The 15,699-nt window shown below is 33.7% G+C and overlaps 1 protein-coding gene across 5 annotated transcripts; it reads right to left on the bottom strand.

Annotated features, from left to right (window-relative positions):
- Positions 1–4,362, bottom strand: LOC137735061 (F-box protein At4g00755). Of its 5 annotated transcripts, none has more exons than XM_088696320.1 (6): positions 3,810–4,362; positions 3,453–3,636; positions 2,579–2,998; positions 2,323–2,486; positions 1,885–2,003; positions 1–584 (listed from the first exon to the last, which is right to left on the bottom strand). In XM_088696320.1, the coding sequence occupies exons 2-6, from the start codon at positions 3,577–3,579 to the stop codon at positions 311–313; spliced, it is 1,104 nt and encodes a 367-aa protein (XP_088552446.1). In that variant the 5' UTR covers positions 3,580–3,636; positions 3,810–4,362; the 3' UTR covers positions 1–310. The 5 variants fall into 5 exon arrangements, with proteins under 5 accessions (XP_088552446.1, XP_088552445.1, XP_068330526.2 ...); XM_088696319.1 differs by having other exon boundaries at positions 4,023–4,358; XM_068474425.2 differs by having other exon boundaries at positions 3,959–4,357.
- Between the last annotated feature and the right edge of the window lie 11,337 nt (positions 4,363–15,699).

The raw sequence follows: 15,699 nt of genomic DNA, 5'->3' as shown, positions 1-15,699 counted from the left end.
TACTTCCAACATATAATTTCAATTCTCAAACAATGAAACAAACACCAAAAACATCATGAAACAGACCTCAAATGTTCAAACACCTCAAATATACAAGCAGGTATACCTGGCATTTAGTAGGATTACTGTTTTTAACACCTCAATTATATCTCTACAGAAACTGTTTATCACATTATCACTCTCACTTTACGAGGGCTAATACACTCGAGAAAATTAACCCCAGATGCGCAGATATCCAATTCAAAGAGGAAGGACAGAAGCTATGGTTTAGAAACGATCAAAGAAAAAACCCACACCTTGATACATGTAATTAGAGGAAATATTCTTCATCAGATCCGTCCTCTTCCTCCCCTTGGTATTCCTCCTCAATACCTACTAGATTCCAATTCACAATTGGCTGCATGCCTCTCATATCCTCCAAATTAACAGTGGAGATAACAATGGACTCGTTCTCGGGCAAATTCTGTGGGTTGTGCAACTTGGCCTGCACGTCATTCTTCAACACAAACTCCCCAGATGGTTCATGAATTTCAACGCCAAATGCAGGCGATAATGGCTTCCCTTTGACTTCAACATGAGACACACTGCAACATGCAATAAAGTGCACAAAATTAAAAAACATGCAAAACAACACTCTGCCATAACAAAATGGGTGATCGAACCAGCAAGTCTAAACAAAAAATTAAAAACTCCTGATTGATCATCTATCTCATCAAGGAATTCCCTTTCCTGAGGTAATATTTCTACCTACACAAGTTTTCGATTGTCATGTTGCAATCCCAAAACCCATATGTCATGACAGCAAAAACATCTTATTGGCCTAGTGATCGTAAAATCTTATAAATCCTGTTCTTTTCCTCTATATTGTTCTATGTTTGTCTATTTCCAGTACATTCAACAGATAGGAACATAAGAATGACCACTAAAATTAAAAACTAAAAATTAAAAGAGGGTGTGAGGCTTCGAGCCTATCCATCACGATACTGGCACCTGGCAGGATTATTCTCTTTCTTATTAACAGAAATATCATACATAACATGATAACAAACAAATAGTACATTTCTTCAACACTAAAAAGAGAATACACAGAAAAATGAAAAATAATTGGCGAAATGCACAGATAAAGCAAACATGTTTCCTCAGATAATATGCCATCAGGTATCAACAAACTGAGGCACAAGGACATGCACATAGCAGAAACAACAAGCTTCACTGATCAACTGAAGCTAAAATAAAGAAAACGAAAGTAATTGTTGTTCTCGAGACAAAAGATGTGGAAAAGAGTTCACATGTAGAATTATTTCAGTTTCCCATCCTTCATATCAAAATGACTAAATCCAATTCATTTTCACCATTCCAACAAAAGTTACTCAACTTATCCTGCCACTTCATATCACTTTTTTAAGAATGTATAAGCAATTTCTTAATGTAGTGGCGTTTGTTCTATTATAATAAAATATTGAACCATGTGAACTTACCATTTTGCAGGCTGACTACAATAAAATTTTAAAGCCAAATATCCAACTGACAGAACAAGAGTGATGCTGTTACCACCACCCATGTTTCCCATCCCACAATCTCTTATTCTTTGTAACATATTACTCGATCAGCAGTATCACAGACTAAACGTGCCTCACAGTCAAAGAAAAGTATTGAACCAATTACAGGAAAGGAGTCGCAACATAAGTTTGTATTAAAACAATTGCAACATGTTTTCGGTCAAAAAACTCTAGTAACATTTCTATAGTACTACTCAGTTCTCTTTTTTAAGTTTGTCCTTTAAAATAATTTCATCAACATAGTCATTAACGAATCAACAAAAGTCAGTGGGGTGAGCATTTCGAGTATGGTATTAACACTCAAGAAAATAAGCGCAGAACTAACCATATATAGAACAAGCCATCCATTTCTTGTCTCTGTACTCTATCCAGAAGCTCAATCTGCAAAATTCCACCTATGCAAAGAACTGGTTCTGGAAGCTTAAATGTCTGCAGGCGGTTCTCCTGTTTGTAAGTTATCTATTAGCTTATTTAAGTCAAGTATCTAATCATAATCTAACACTTCAAATCCAGGATTTCCAGTTTCTATACTGTAAAAATGTCTAGAAGATCCAGAATTTTCAGTTTGTAGTATGAATTGAACGGCCCAAACGGCTCATTTTCTCTGCTTCAAAGTTTCTTTATTAAGTAATGGAAACATAAGGAGTGTGTCACTTCTTCCTCCCAAATGGAGGGAACATTAAGTATCAAAGGAACCATTTCACAACAAATATGATGCAAATGCAGAAAGACTGTTAAGAAGTACAGGTCAGGTGGTACACACCTGAGTCATTGGGAACACTTCTGAAGTGTAGGTCCATACGAACTTGTTCTCATGACATGATTCATCCTTTGAATCACACTCTACAACCACAAGGGATTTGGCACGACCCATACGAAATCGCACAGCCTTGGCTGAATATATGGGTAAACCTGCCTGGAAAAAAGCTGTAAATGGGAAAAGATAAAGAGACGCCAATCAGAGAAATTTAGAGAGTAAAAAATGGTAAAATCCACAATTTGGAAATTCAAACACTTGCCTTGGAAAGGATGTATGCTGATTTCATTAATTACAACTAAATCAGACACCAACTTGTATATCAGAATCTCAGGCACTGCAGGGTCACTTTGGCCTTTACTTGACCAATACGAAGCTCTCCGTCCCACCATGGCTCTTGGTTCTAGAGTATTGCGGATGCTTTCTTCTGGATAATTGTCGGTGCTGGAAGCACTGATTGCCTTAGAAATAGAACTCCTCACATCGAAAGAAATAAAACCACGAGCTAAAAAAGCATAGACCCTATGCTCCCTTTCCAAGGTTTCCCATTCCTTTGACTTGCTAGATCCAACTTCTGCAACCTCTTCTGCGTCAGGGCTGTTTAACTCAACCACACCAGCAACTCTAGATAACTGAGGAAACATTCTCAAGCACAACTTTTTACAAAGACCATTTTCTATCACTGCATATGATTAAATGTTACATACATTTCAGCCTCGTTTGGTAATACTGGAAAACTTCAAACAAAAGGGATATAAATCTTCCAAAAAACCCACGTTGATTTCCATTCAAAATATTCATGTCAAACATCAGTGAGACATAATTATAACGGTTTCAGAAATTCTCAACCTAACAAATTGATGCAATCACATAACAACCAGAAGATAACATATTAATAAAGGAATCAATCCATATATACAATCTTGATACAGAGCACAGACAATAAGTATATAAAACTTGCCACCTACAAACAACTTACTCAACCATAAGAACTTTTGTGAAAAAAAAAAATCAACTTTATATCTTTACTAGGCTTAATTACTAAGCTACACACATGTATAGCACATATAATCACAATTGGAGTTACGCATTAGTAAACTTAAAAAAGCAACGAAATATACAAGCCCTCAACTCACCAAAATGACGCCAAGAGCGTGAGACAGAACTAACACGAATAAGATCAAATAGATCGTCCAAACAAGTTAGGACATTTAAGGACATGTCAGGTTCAAGCCAGTTCAAGAAATCCATACAAGGACCCATAGCAAGCAACTACGAGATTAATGAACCAAACCCGGGTGCCTTTCTGAGCCTCAAGACCTGATTTCAGAAAGTAAGAGACCATCAATACAGTACATAATGATAATTGAAAGAAGAAAAAAAAAGTAGAAGCAATGCAAATTCTGCCATATATATCGAAACAACATAGGCTTATTGAAACAACAATCTAACAGCAGAAACTATAATTAAGCAAAATTAAGAAATGCCCATACAAAAACAATGGAATTGATCACATTCCTGTCATGCATGGCATCAAATTTCACATCAATTACTGTAATTCAGTGTCGAAGTGGCGATGACGATTAAGATATGGGGAAAACCACAAATTTTCAAATCATTACTATAATTTCACATCAATTACCGGAATTTAGAAAAATAAAAAAGGTTAAATCTTGAAACCAGAATTCATAATTGCAAATTCATACGTTGGAAAATTTGAAACAACACGAAGAAATTGAAGGGAGCTGCCGGCGAAAAGTGAGTAAAAGTAAAACCGAGAAAAATTAGAAAATTGGAACAACTTTATCTTTTCAGAAAATATAAAAGCGCACAGAGAGGAGGAGGAGAGTAAGAAGGAAAAAAACATCGAATTCTGAACTTTTCTTGACGAGCAAAGGTGTCTCTGAAATGCCCGAAACCCTAGAACAGAAGAAAGATTGGGGCACAGAAGGGGGGAGGGAGGGAGCGAGGGAGAGAGAGAGGGAGAGTTGGTGATAAGCACCCAAGAGAGATGGCGTGTAATTACAGAACAGAAATTGATGAAGTGAGATAATGGAAGGGAGAAATTTGGGTAAAGTACAAAAAATTAACTATTGATGTCACGATAGTTTCATATCTTATTTTTTAAAATTGATAATGTCATACCACATCTTACAAATTTGTGTCAATGTTATACTTTTCGTTAGCTTAGCATGAATTTCTCAGTTAAATGTTGACGTGGCTTGATTCAGGACTCACTTTCTTTTAAAAAAAAATTATTAAAAATTAAAAAAATTATATAATATTTTTGAAATATTAAAACAAAAGTTCAAAAAATAATAATAATAATAATAATAAAAACCCTCACTTCCCTTCCCCCTCTCTCTCTTCTCCTCCCATCTTCATCTTCCTGCGTAATCTTCAACCAAAAAAACAAAAATTTGAAAACCCATCAACCCCCCCCCCACCAGAAGAAGAAGAAGAGAATAACCAAAAAAAAAAAAAAAAACCGCAACCCAGAAAGAAGAAGAACAAGAAGGAAAAAAGAAAAAAAAAACACCAAACCGCAACCCAGAAAGAAGAAGAACAAGAAGGAAAAAAGAAAAAAAAAACACCAAACCAAATGCAATTCGTCCCCTCTCCCACCAGCACCCCCCCCCCCCCCCCCAAAAACCCAACCCCCTACCAACCCCAAAATCCACCACTCCCACCCCATCACGAAGGTTTCCTGATTCCACCTCAACGGGATTTGGGTTTTTTTTTTGGGTTGCAGGTATTGGGTGCAAGGGTGGGTGTGGGTTTAGGGAAGATGGGAGGGGGAAGAAAGGAAGGGGGGTCGGGGAAAATCACGAGTTGGGGGTGGGGGAAGATAAATTGGTTGTTTTTTTTTTTTTTTTTTTTTTTCTGGGTTGCAGGAAGGGCGCTAGAAGGGGGAAGAAGATGAAGAGGGGGAGAAGAGAGAGGGGGTGGGGAAAGGGGACGTGAGGGTTTTATTTTATTTTATTTTTTATTTTTTACTTTTCTTTATTATTTTGATATTTAAAAATTATTAAATGATTTTTTATTAGTTTTTAATAATAATATAAAATGGGTCCCGGATCAAGCCACGTCAACATTTAATTGAGAAATTCACGCCAAACTAACGGAAGGTATAACATTAACACAAATTCGTAAGATGAGGTATGACATTGTCAATTTTAAAAGATGAGGTATGAAAGTGTCGTGACACTAATAGTTGAGGTAGTTTTTTGTACTTTACCCGAGAAATTTTTATGAATATCGAAAATAAGGGGCGTGTATTCAATTTGGATTCTAAGGGATTTTAATTCTCTTAATGAATATAGGGGTATTCAATCAAGATTTTAAGTGATTATCTGAAATTCAATTAAAGGTATATTCAATTAGAATTTTAAGATAGTTTATTAAAATCCTTAGAAATCTGGGTGTATTCAATTATGATTTTAAAGAAGTTTATAACATTTCAGATGTATTCAATTAGAATTTGATTTTAAAGAATTTGATAAAATTGAGGAATTAGAGGGAAATGGAGAGATTTTGTAGTGTATTTTAAGTATCCACAAATCTCACATCTCCTCATGAGATTTCGAAGGAATTGAATCAAAATTTTATATGGAATCTCTACAAATCAATTAAACTCCATAAAAATCCATGGATTTATAAATACATTAAAGTCTTTCAAATTCTCAATTGAATACACCCCTAAAAGTTATTTCCACTATGTTTAGATGAGAAAAATAAATTTAGAATTTAGATAAAAGTTAAAATTTATAAATTGACATGCACCAATTTCTTTGGTTTGATTTATAAGCATAGAAATTTAGAATTTCCGCGTGGAAAAAAAACTTAGAATTTGGAACCTCCAATTTCCAAGTTTAAATTTCATGTAAATAGATGTCATTTTCCAATTTCTATGATTGAGAGATTAAAAATAACAAATTCCGTATTCAATTCTATTGTTCTTTTAGGTTAACCAAACAAGAAAATTCACAAATTCTAGAAAATAAAATCTCGTCATTTCAATTTCTGTTAATTTTAAAATTCCTTAGTAATCTTAAATTTCTTCGTACAAACGTAGTGTTAATATATTTGTTTGTTTATTACTTTTTTTTTTTTTGAAGAAGAAGAAGAAGAAGAAGAAAAAAAAAAGATTGAATTAAAGAGAAACTTCGAAAACACTTAAGACCTCGAGAATCATACTGGAGAGCGTTTTTCTTTGTTACGTAACATATTTGTTTATTTATTACTGTAACACCAAGCAAATACTTTCGAATTAATAAGAAAACAAACTTTTTTTTGCTTCATCAAAAGTATTTGCTTGCTTAGTTATTCAATGTACATATCAAACAAGTTTCCTTTGATTCGGAATTGAATCGATACTTATTGTACGCGCATCGTTTTTTTAGTTTGCGTTTAAATGTATAGAAATGCTAGACTCAATCGACCATCTAAGAGCATCTTTAAATGAAATGTTAAAATCTTAGGTGGACTGCTATTGTGCATATTTGACATCAAAAGTCTCTCCAATCGAAGTGTTATTTGCTGACTGGATTTGAAAACTTTGTGATTTGAAGTCAAATTTGACATCAAAGTTAAATTTCTTTTTAATTCATTTTAATAGTAGATCCCTTATTCTACTACATTTCAACCAATAAAAAATTTTGTTTCAACATTTTTTTAATAATTACAACTATTTAAAGCTTTATTTAAATAATAAAATAATATTTGACAATTTGGTTGGAGAAGTACAAAATTGGACATAAGACCTCAGATTGTCACATCAACCATCAATTGAATTTGACTCCTATAATTTGACATTTTCTTTGGAGATGGTCCAATTTGGGCAAAGTCGCAATTAGATGTTAGAGATTTCTCATGATTGCCATTCAGACTTCACTATCTCTTAAAGCATCACGTCCTCATTTTAAACGCCACCAGAAATCCTCTGATGCTATTCAACTCTAAGAGTGATGCTCTCATGCGCATTAGAACACAAAAATGGTCAATATCAATCATTCACTCATAAAAAAACAATGTGCAAGATAGAATTACCATGTATTCTAATTAGGCACATATATTAATTGTGTACGACTTCAAACTTAAGCTTACAATGTTGCACTACTATTAAAGCAAGTCCACCCCTCTTAATTGCAAGGGGGATTGGTGATTCAATCCACCAAAACCAGCAAAAAGTGCTCCAACCCCGCCCAAACAAGTTGGGCTATAGAAAAAAGAGAGAGGCCCGACCACTCACTTAGGCCAAAATCGCTCAACCCAGCGCCTGAGGGAGTGTGATGTCATGGTGACTGATAAGCGTATGTTTATATATATTTTACATGAAATTCACTTGTATTTTCTTAGTTAGTTCCTTATATTTTTGAACTATTTACTTTGTTTTTGTGTTTTTTAGTATTTGTTAAGCAAAGAAAAGAAAAATAGCACAAGCAGAATTTTAAGTAACAAATTCGTCAAAACTGCCTGTGCAGATCAGTTGACTTTGCAAGCAAGTTGCGAACAACTCAAAATGAAATAGAGAATGAGCCTTATATGCTTGGAAAGCTACGGATGTCTATTTTTTGGAGCGTTTCACGGATTGTTAATATCATTTTTTTCTGGAAGAAGTCATGGCCGTTTTAACACTGAAAGGTTCGCAAGAGGCTGAGTAGTTTGTAATTGCAATGAAAGCAATAAACCCAATAAATCTAGCGGCTAATATTGATGCAACCAAAAACAAACCAGCTGACACCTATTTAAATATCAGAGGAAATGGAATTAAAGATGAGGATTAAGTGGGAGTAATTGGCATAAAGGCTACCCAAAGAGTTACAATTGTTTTACCATTTTCTCTCACTTATTGTCATCATTAAATTGCTATTAGTGGGAGGAGTTATGGAGAAGACAATGATGCAGCAAGAATTGGTTTAAAGGAATGTTAGGGAAGGGAATAAAGGAGAGTTTTACAGAAATAATTTTGAAAAAAAAAAAAAAAAAAAAAAAAAAGGCTGCAAGTTGCAGCAAAAAGGAAGAAAAAAGGCAAGGCAGTAGCGTTGGTGAAGCAATAGAGGAGGAAGGAGGAAATCATGACATTCTCTTCTTTCAGTTTTATCTTTTCAAACTCATGTCTTTCTTTTGGTTTAATTTGAGAATTATGTGTAACTAAATTTTTAGTGGTTAGGGGCTGTTTTGAAGCCCCGAAATAATTGCAAGTTTGTTATGACATTTTGTTTGAATTACTTTTATGAAAGGATGAAAATTGGTTCACTACTTGTCTCAGTAATGAATACTTTATATGTTTTCTAAGGATGCATACTTACTAAGCATATCTAGGATTCTAATGCTATGAACATGTGTATGACTGCCCTTGTCGAATGAAGACCTACATATGTTCTAGAGTAGTACTTGTTAATTGCAATTAACATGTGAACCAATTTCTAGGATAAATAAGACAACGCTAGTAATTACGATGCCTTGTGATGACTCAAATTCTTTTCGTTCTTAATGATTTCTACTTGTTAAATCTATGAACACAACATTCTATATTGCATGTTAGGGACTAAGTTAAGTTGAAAACGTCATTTTCTTAACATACTACATAAGAAAGAGTAATAGGTTGAGTTCTAAGATTGAACCAACTTGAGCATCTTCATCCGAAAATAAAAGGAATTTGAATGAAACATAACATGTTTGTATGATTATTTGGTGGTGGATAGAAATTCCCCTAACTCATTTTTCTTAATTTGTGAACTACTTAAAATCTGTTTCTGTGAGTGTAGCTCTGTGTGTCTAGTGTTTGCATATAAAATCTCATAGACTTTAGATAAGTGTAAGTCGGTCTAATAATTATTTTCAGTGGCTGGTCAGTAGGGACAGGAACCCAGTTTTTGTGACATTTTAAGTAGTTAGATAAAACAATCTTCTGCGGGACAGACCCTTATTTTCATATGCTACAATTGACAAATCTTAGTGTTAATAAGGAAAATCAATAGGATATTTGTGTGCTACTTTGTGGTGTGCTTTTAATCCTATCAGTGACTTCACCCACGTTACTATACTTTTTGTGCCAACACATAGGATTCACATACGTGTCAGTGTAAGTGGTCAACTAACCATGCTGCGTTGAGCCTCAACTACTCACTCTGGCCGAAATCGCTCAACCCAGTGCCTAAGGAAGTGTGACGTCATAGTGATGTCACCCACATTACTATATTCTTTTCTTTTTTTTTGCGATGCCACTTTGGATTCACGTGCGAGTGAGCGCAAGTGGTCGACCAACCCTGCTACGCTAAGGCTCGGGTTGCAGGCACACTCAACTCTTAGCCGTCCGATTTCAACAAGATTTCTAGCCTATGATCCAAATTTGTTCAACAAAAAAAATTAAAAAATCTGAAGAAAAAAATAATAATAATTGTAACTCAAGCAGTTAATAATGTATCATTACATTAGATTATCTTTTCGTTTCTGTGATATATCAATATCGCTAGTGTGGAGCCAAAAATAATCACAAGGCGACAAGTGGATTTTTGGGTTAAAAGGATAAAATTACCCTTGAGGAACACCAGGATTCCTACACGCTAACAGTGAGCAATCATCCCTCAACCAATTCGAATTTGACAATAAAAAACCCTAGACTCCAGCAGCAAAGCCCACATCGCCACCGCTGTCACGTCCTCGGAGGAAGCCAAACTCCAAACCGAGAAAGTAGAGACCATATCTAATTCTCCTTCACGAGCCCCTGCAAATATATAGAAACAAAGTATCATACGGGTAGAGGGTGAGGCTAAGGGGAGTATGTAAAATATCCAACACTTAGCCTTGATGAGGATACAACATATGTATGACATTTGGGGGGGGGGGGGGTGGGGAGTGAAGGAAGGAAGTGGATTTGGTATCCTATTCTTGATTGGAACCCGCCTATCCGAATACATGGTGGGGTGCTGGGATGTAGCATCACAACTAAGGAGGAGGGAGGACAACAAGTTAAAAGACAGAAAGCAGTAAAAGTAGCCAAAAGATGCCGGATAAAGAGCAAGAAGCCTAGTTGATTGGAAGGAAGTGGATTTGGTATCCTATTCTTGATTGGAACCCGCCTATCCGAATACATGGTGGGGTGCTGGGATGTAGCATCACAACTAAGGAGGAGGGAGGACAACAAGTTAAAAGACAGAAAGCAGTAAAAGTAGCCAAAAGATGCCGGATAAAGAGCAAGAAGCCTAGATCTGAGACAAGCTCAGGGGATAGTAAGCTCAGGGAAAACTAAGATAAACTCAGAGAGAATAGGGAATAAAACAAAAGAAAGAAACTGGAAAAAGGAGAGGAAGAGATAGATGTAGGAAGGGGGATGGAGCAGAGGAAGTGAGGGGGGAGGAAAAGAAGAAAAGGGCAAAGGAGGGAATGAGAGAAGGAGGGGAGGAGGAGGGAAGAAGGAGACCGGAAAAAATGAGGAAGTAGTGAGTTGCTGCCTACCTCAAGCAAGAGCAAGGGGCGGCGGCTGAAAGTTGAAGCTGGAGAAGAGGTTTCAATTTGGGATTTTAGAGAGAGAAACTATGAGAGAGGGAGAAAACGCGTCAATGGAAAGATATGTCAATGGCCAGAAATTCAACTGCCAGCAGTAGGTTTTTCTAGCTAATGTGTGTGAAATGGTTTGAACATCTCTTCAAATGCTAAATTAATTTGACAACAGTGGCCAGCATATCATAAGGTCAGGAAGCTCTGATGAACTGTAATTTATGTTGTCATTCCCTAATTGTTTACATTTGAACTTAATTATTCCTTTGGTCGGTTTTGTTTGAAGCATAAACATCCTCAAACATTTCTTAATCTAAAAAATAATCTAGTTTTTAACCTGCAACAACCATGTTCTACATCAGTTCATCCAAAACAAAATGAAAAAAAAAAGTATTTTTCTTCAAACCAACCACTAATGGGCCTATCAGTATATAAAAAACTTGCACCATCCATGATTATTGAAGAAGTTGAATTAACTATTTAATTAATCATGTTCCAAAACCAAATAGGAGCTCAAGACCAATTAATAAAAAAAATTAAACTTTTGAATATAGGTGACTAGATAAGGAAAGGAATAGGAGACAAGGGTATATAATTATTTTCTAACTAGCATAAACATATGTGGCATGCATCATTGACTTATTCATAATTATTATAAATATTTCATTGATTATGTTTAAGAAATAAAAAATGGCCATAGATATATGGTTAATTAGTAAAGTTTCCATTGACCTTTGCCTAAATAACTTTTTTTTTTTTATTGAACAAACGATATTATATACACTAAGAGGAATGGGGTGAGTTAAGTTTCATAATGGGCTAGCAATAATGTGGTTCAAATTCACTTTTGGCGAGAATCGAACCTAAGACATCTCACTTACAAGTGAAGAAGAATACCGCTAGACAATAGTACTAAGTGGCGCCTAAATAACCTTTTAGAAAACCATTCAAATTAAAATCTAAAAAGAATTTTATTTAAACTCTAAAATCTAAAAGCCCATTTTTCAACTATAATAATAATAAAAATTTAGACTAACTTATGAGTAGTCATGTTTCTACATCGAAATCTACAGTTGAATACATTTTTGAAAGGGTAATGTTAGGGAGAATAAATTTCTAAACCAATTTTGTAAACCAAATGATGTGGATATTGATGATTGGATTATTACTTAAGTGTTAATGAGTATGGTTATTTCTTATTGGTGACAAATCATTTAGTTTAAAATTTTGGCCTTCCTAACATTATCCATCTTGAAATAATTGTGAATTGCAAACAGATATTCAACACAGAAGCTCAAAGTTAAATCCTTGGATATTGAATCTTGAATACCTTAGCTCAAAATGTTTGGACTTGAAAATGCTAAATCGTACGACTGTCGTTTTTGGACATATGTAATCACAATTTACCAACATTCCACAAAATTAGTCAAGATTAAAGGTTGGTTTGGGATTGTGGTTCTTTAAAAAAAAAAAAAAATGTTTATTAAAAAATCTTGAATATCAAATGTGTTTGGTGTTAAAAAAAAAAAAAACAAAAAAAATTTGTTGTCAATGACAATAAAAAAAAAAAGCATAGAAAAGCAGAAGCAGGATCTACCATGCTTCATTGCTTCTAAGAAATTTTTTTTTTCTTTCAAAACATAGTAATTAGTGCTCATTTAATGAAATTTTCATATAACAAGTATACCCCACATATTTTACAAAATATACCCCCACTTATTTTACAAAATTACAATCATTGGTCCTATGTTATTCTCTTTTCTCTTTGACAATTATTAGATCACATTAAATACCATATTTTTTTTAGTCATTTAACATATTCACAACAATTTATATAAAAGTTTACCAAACACTCAGATGCTTTTTTTTTCTTTTTTTGCTAAAAGTACATTTACAAAAAAAAAAAAAAAAAGTTCACGAAACACTCAACAATTTTTTTTACGGCTGTTTATTCTCACAGCACAGCAGAATCATTTTTTTTTAAAGCATATCAATACCAATCTAGCCCTAATTAGAAAATGTAATGGGTAACTAGCGCGTGAGATTTGGTGTGACGAAATTATCATTTTCAGTAACAATGATGTATTAATCTTATATCAACAACACAACAATGACATAATAGCCGCATAATAAAAATTAATCATTTTTGTGACCCTATGTTACAATATATTATTGTAGTTAATTGCCAAATATAATTTATTGATGTTCATCTGAGTATAATTGTTAGTCCCATTGATTTCACCAATAATGCACAAGAAACGCAATATTTGTGTCCTTTATTCAGTTAGCGTGATACTATAACTTGCCTTTTTAATCTTTTATTTACACCTCATAATTTTTTACTCTCGAATCAAATAAATTAAAGATAATCCACTTACAAAAACTGTTAAAAGTAAAAAATAAAAAAATTGTGAATAACACCACTAATTCAGTTGTCGTAATCTTCGAGTCGAGTCGTTGAGTTAATATGTTTGCAAGCATAGAAATGTTCTTCTGTTACGAGCTTTTGTCATGAAGAAGAAGCCATAAGAACTTTTTTATGACTTTTGCAGACAGAAGATTGCTTGTTTATCCGTGCAAGTACCAAATGAAACTTCGAAATTCCGAGTGGCCTTCCACTTCCTAATTATCTCACGCGCTTGAGTAGCCCACCACCTCACCTCAGCTGCCAATAGTGGGTGTGATGCCATTTTCAATCAAACACACGATGAACATCTCTTAGGCGTCAAAGACATGCACCAAATATGAGTTGTGACAAAATATGTCATTTCAATGTTTAACAAATTCAATGATCAATTGATTAATTAAATAGCAAATTTCTGTGCCAAACTTGTTCAGTTAGTACTATGATTTAATAGTATTCCTCTTCACTTATAGGTGAGAGGTTTGAGGTTTGATTCTCGTTAAATGAATAAACTATCATTTATAAAAAGTTAAAATATAAATAATAATAAAATATATACGTGGTTTTAGTAGCATGTACATTCAGGAAACCACTACAACTTTATGAAATTAAATGATCCAACTTCGTCACTTGATCATTACCCATTTTCACTTATCCGAGGAAGAACTGATAATTACCTATGTGAAGAAAATTTTTGATTGAAGAGACTACATATGTATGTTATAGCAGTAAAACACGTATTAAAAACTGTCGCTTAGTATTACATCTAAGAATTTTTATGACATGTAATAGATTTTACTTTGTGGATAGTGAGTTTAATATCAAAATATTATATATGTCAAGCTAGCTTAGTGATGTAGAATAAATAGCTGAGTGGATTGAAGACCAAATTTACAGATTTGGCGTCCGAGCTCCATTCGTGGCCCATGAATTTCAACCATCTGAGGTCGTACCGCATTTTAAAGTTTGGAATAAAAATCATACCTTTCGTCTTTCCATATGATTAATGTTTTGTATTTCCTAAGACCTCCTAAGAACTTCCCAAGGTATGATTAAGTCTATTTAAGCTCTATGGCTCCCAATGTAATTCATCAATTTAGAATTAATCAATTACCCTTTTGGATTTTCTCACAAACTCTAGTGCACTTCAAAAAACTTTGTTCTTCCAGGACATACGTTTGTAACACTCTAAACTTGTGTTGTGTCACTTAGCCCAGATCCTACAACTGTCAATATTGTTGTATTACAAAGAAATGACCCACACGATTACAATGCACGCTAGTAACTATACTCAAAAGATTTGAATAACATTTACTTTGAAGGAATAATTTAATGATCTTGAGAACTGTATAACATGTCACCTAGTACTACGGTTTAGGGGTACCCTACTTCACACATAGTGAGAGATCTTAGATTTGAATTTCGTGAATTATGAATTCGACACCAATTCATTTCTTCCACTCCTTAGTGTAAATATGTCGTTGTATTAAAACAGTAACCACATAAAATAAACTCTCTGATTGTTTTATATAAAAATATTGCATGTATATCTAAATCATTTCATTTATGTAGGTGAATTCAATTGGAATTTTGAGAGATTTTAATTCTTTTTACAAATCTAGGAGTATTCAACCAAAATTTTAAGTGATTTTAAGAAAGTTTAAGTGTATCCAATCAAGATTTTAAAAGTGTTCATAACATTCCAAGTTTCAATTAGAAATTGATTTTAAATGACTTTAAAAAGTTGTGGAATTTGAGGGAATTAGAGAGATTTAAGCATTTTGTCATGTATATCTAAATCACGTCATTTATGTAGGTGAATTCAATTGGAATTTTGTGAGATTTTAATTCTTTTTACAAATCTAGGAATATTCAACCAAAATTTTAAGTGATTTTAAGAAAGTTTAAGTGTATCCAATCAAGATTTTAAAAGTGTTCATAACATTCCAAGTTTCAATTGATTTTAAATGACTTTAAAAAGTTGTGGAATTCGAGGGAATTAAAGAGATTTCATCATATATTTTAAACATTCACAAATTTGACCTTTTGCCCTTGAGAATTTGAGGTAATTCATTGAAAATTTTACATGAAATCTCTAGAAATATGTTAAACTCCATCAAAATTCGTGGATATATAAATCATTAAAATCTCTTAAAATCTCAATCGAATAGATTAATAAATTATATTTTGATGGAAAGTTTTGAAATACACACCATGTGTGACTTGATATTGCACAAACTACAGTGTTTGACACCTCACAACAATAATTGTAGATTAGAGCTTACAAAATTTGGCTAATTGTGGGTTCTGTTGGATATGGTGTTGTCCGAAGTCTATTACTATTTTTCAAAATTTGTTTCATATTTTTTTTAAAATTCCATTTTTTTCCTATTATCTATTCTAAAACTAGGGAGCAATTGACTGTTCATTGGGCTACAGTCAAGAAAATGCCACTCGATTTCACTCTATTTACAAAA

This window comes from Pyrus communis, chromosome 7 (assembly GCF_041283825.1).
Source record: "Pyrus communis isolate YQ-2024b chromosome 7, ASM4128382v1, whole genome shotgun sequence".
In the NCBI taxonomy this organism is placed as follows: Eukaryota; Viridiplantae; Streptophyta; class Magnoliopsida; order Rosales; family Rosaceae; genus Pyrus; species Pyrus communis.
This window is presented reverse-complemented; position numbering and strand designations above follow the sequence as displayed.

Coding starts and splice junctions, on each gene's coding strand:
- LOC137735061 (XM_088696320.1), bottom strand. CDS start 3,579: ATGGGTCCTTGTATGGATTTCTTGAACTGGCTTGAACCTGACATGTCC. Junction 2,487..2,578: donor CAGCATACATCCTTTCCAAG/GCAAGTGTTTGA, acceptor TCCCATTTACAG/CTTTTTTCCAGGCAGGTTTA. Junction 2,004..2,322: donor AAGTGTTCCCAATGACTCAG/GTGTGTACCACC, acceptor ACTTACAAACAG/GAGAACCGCCTGCAGACATT.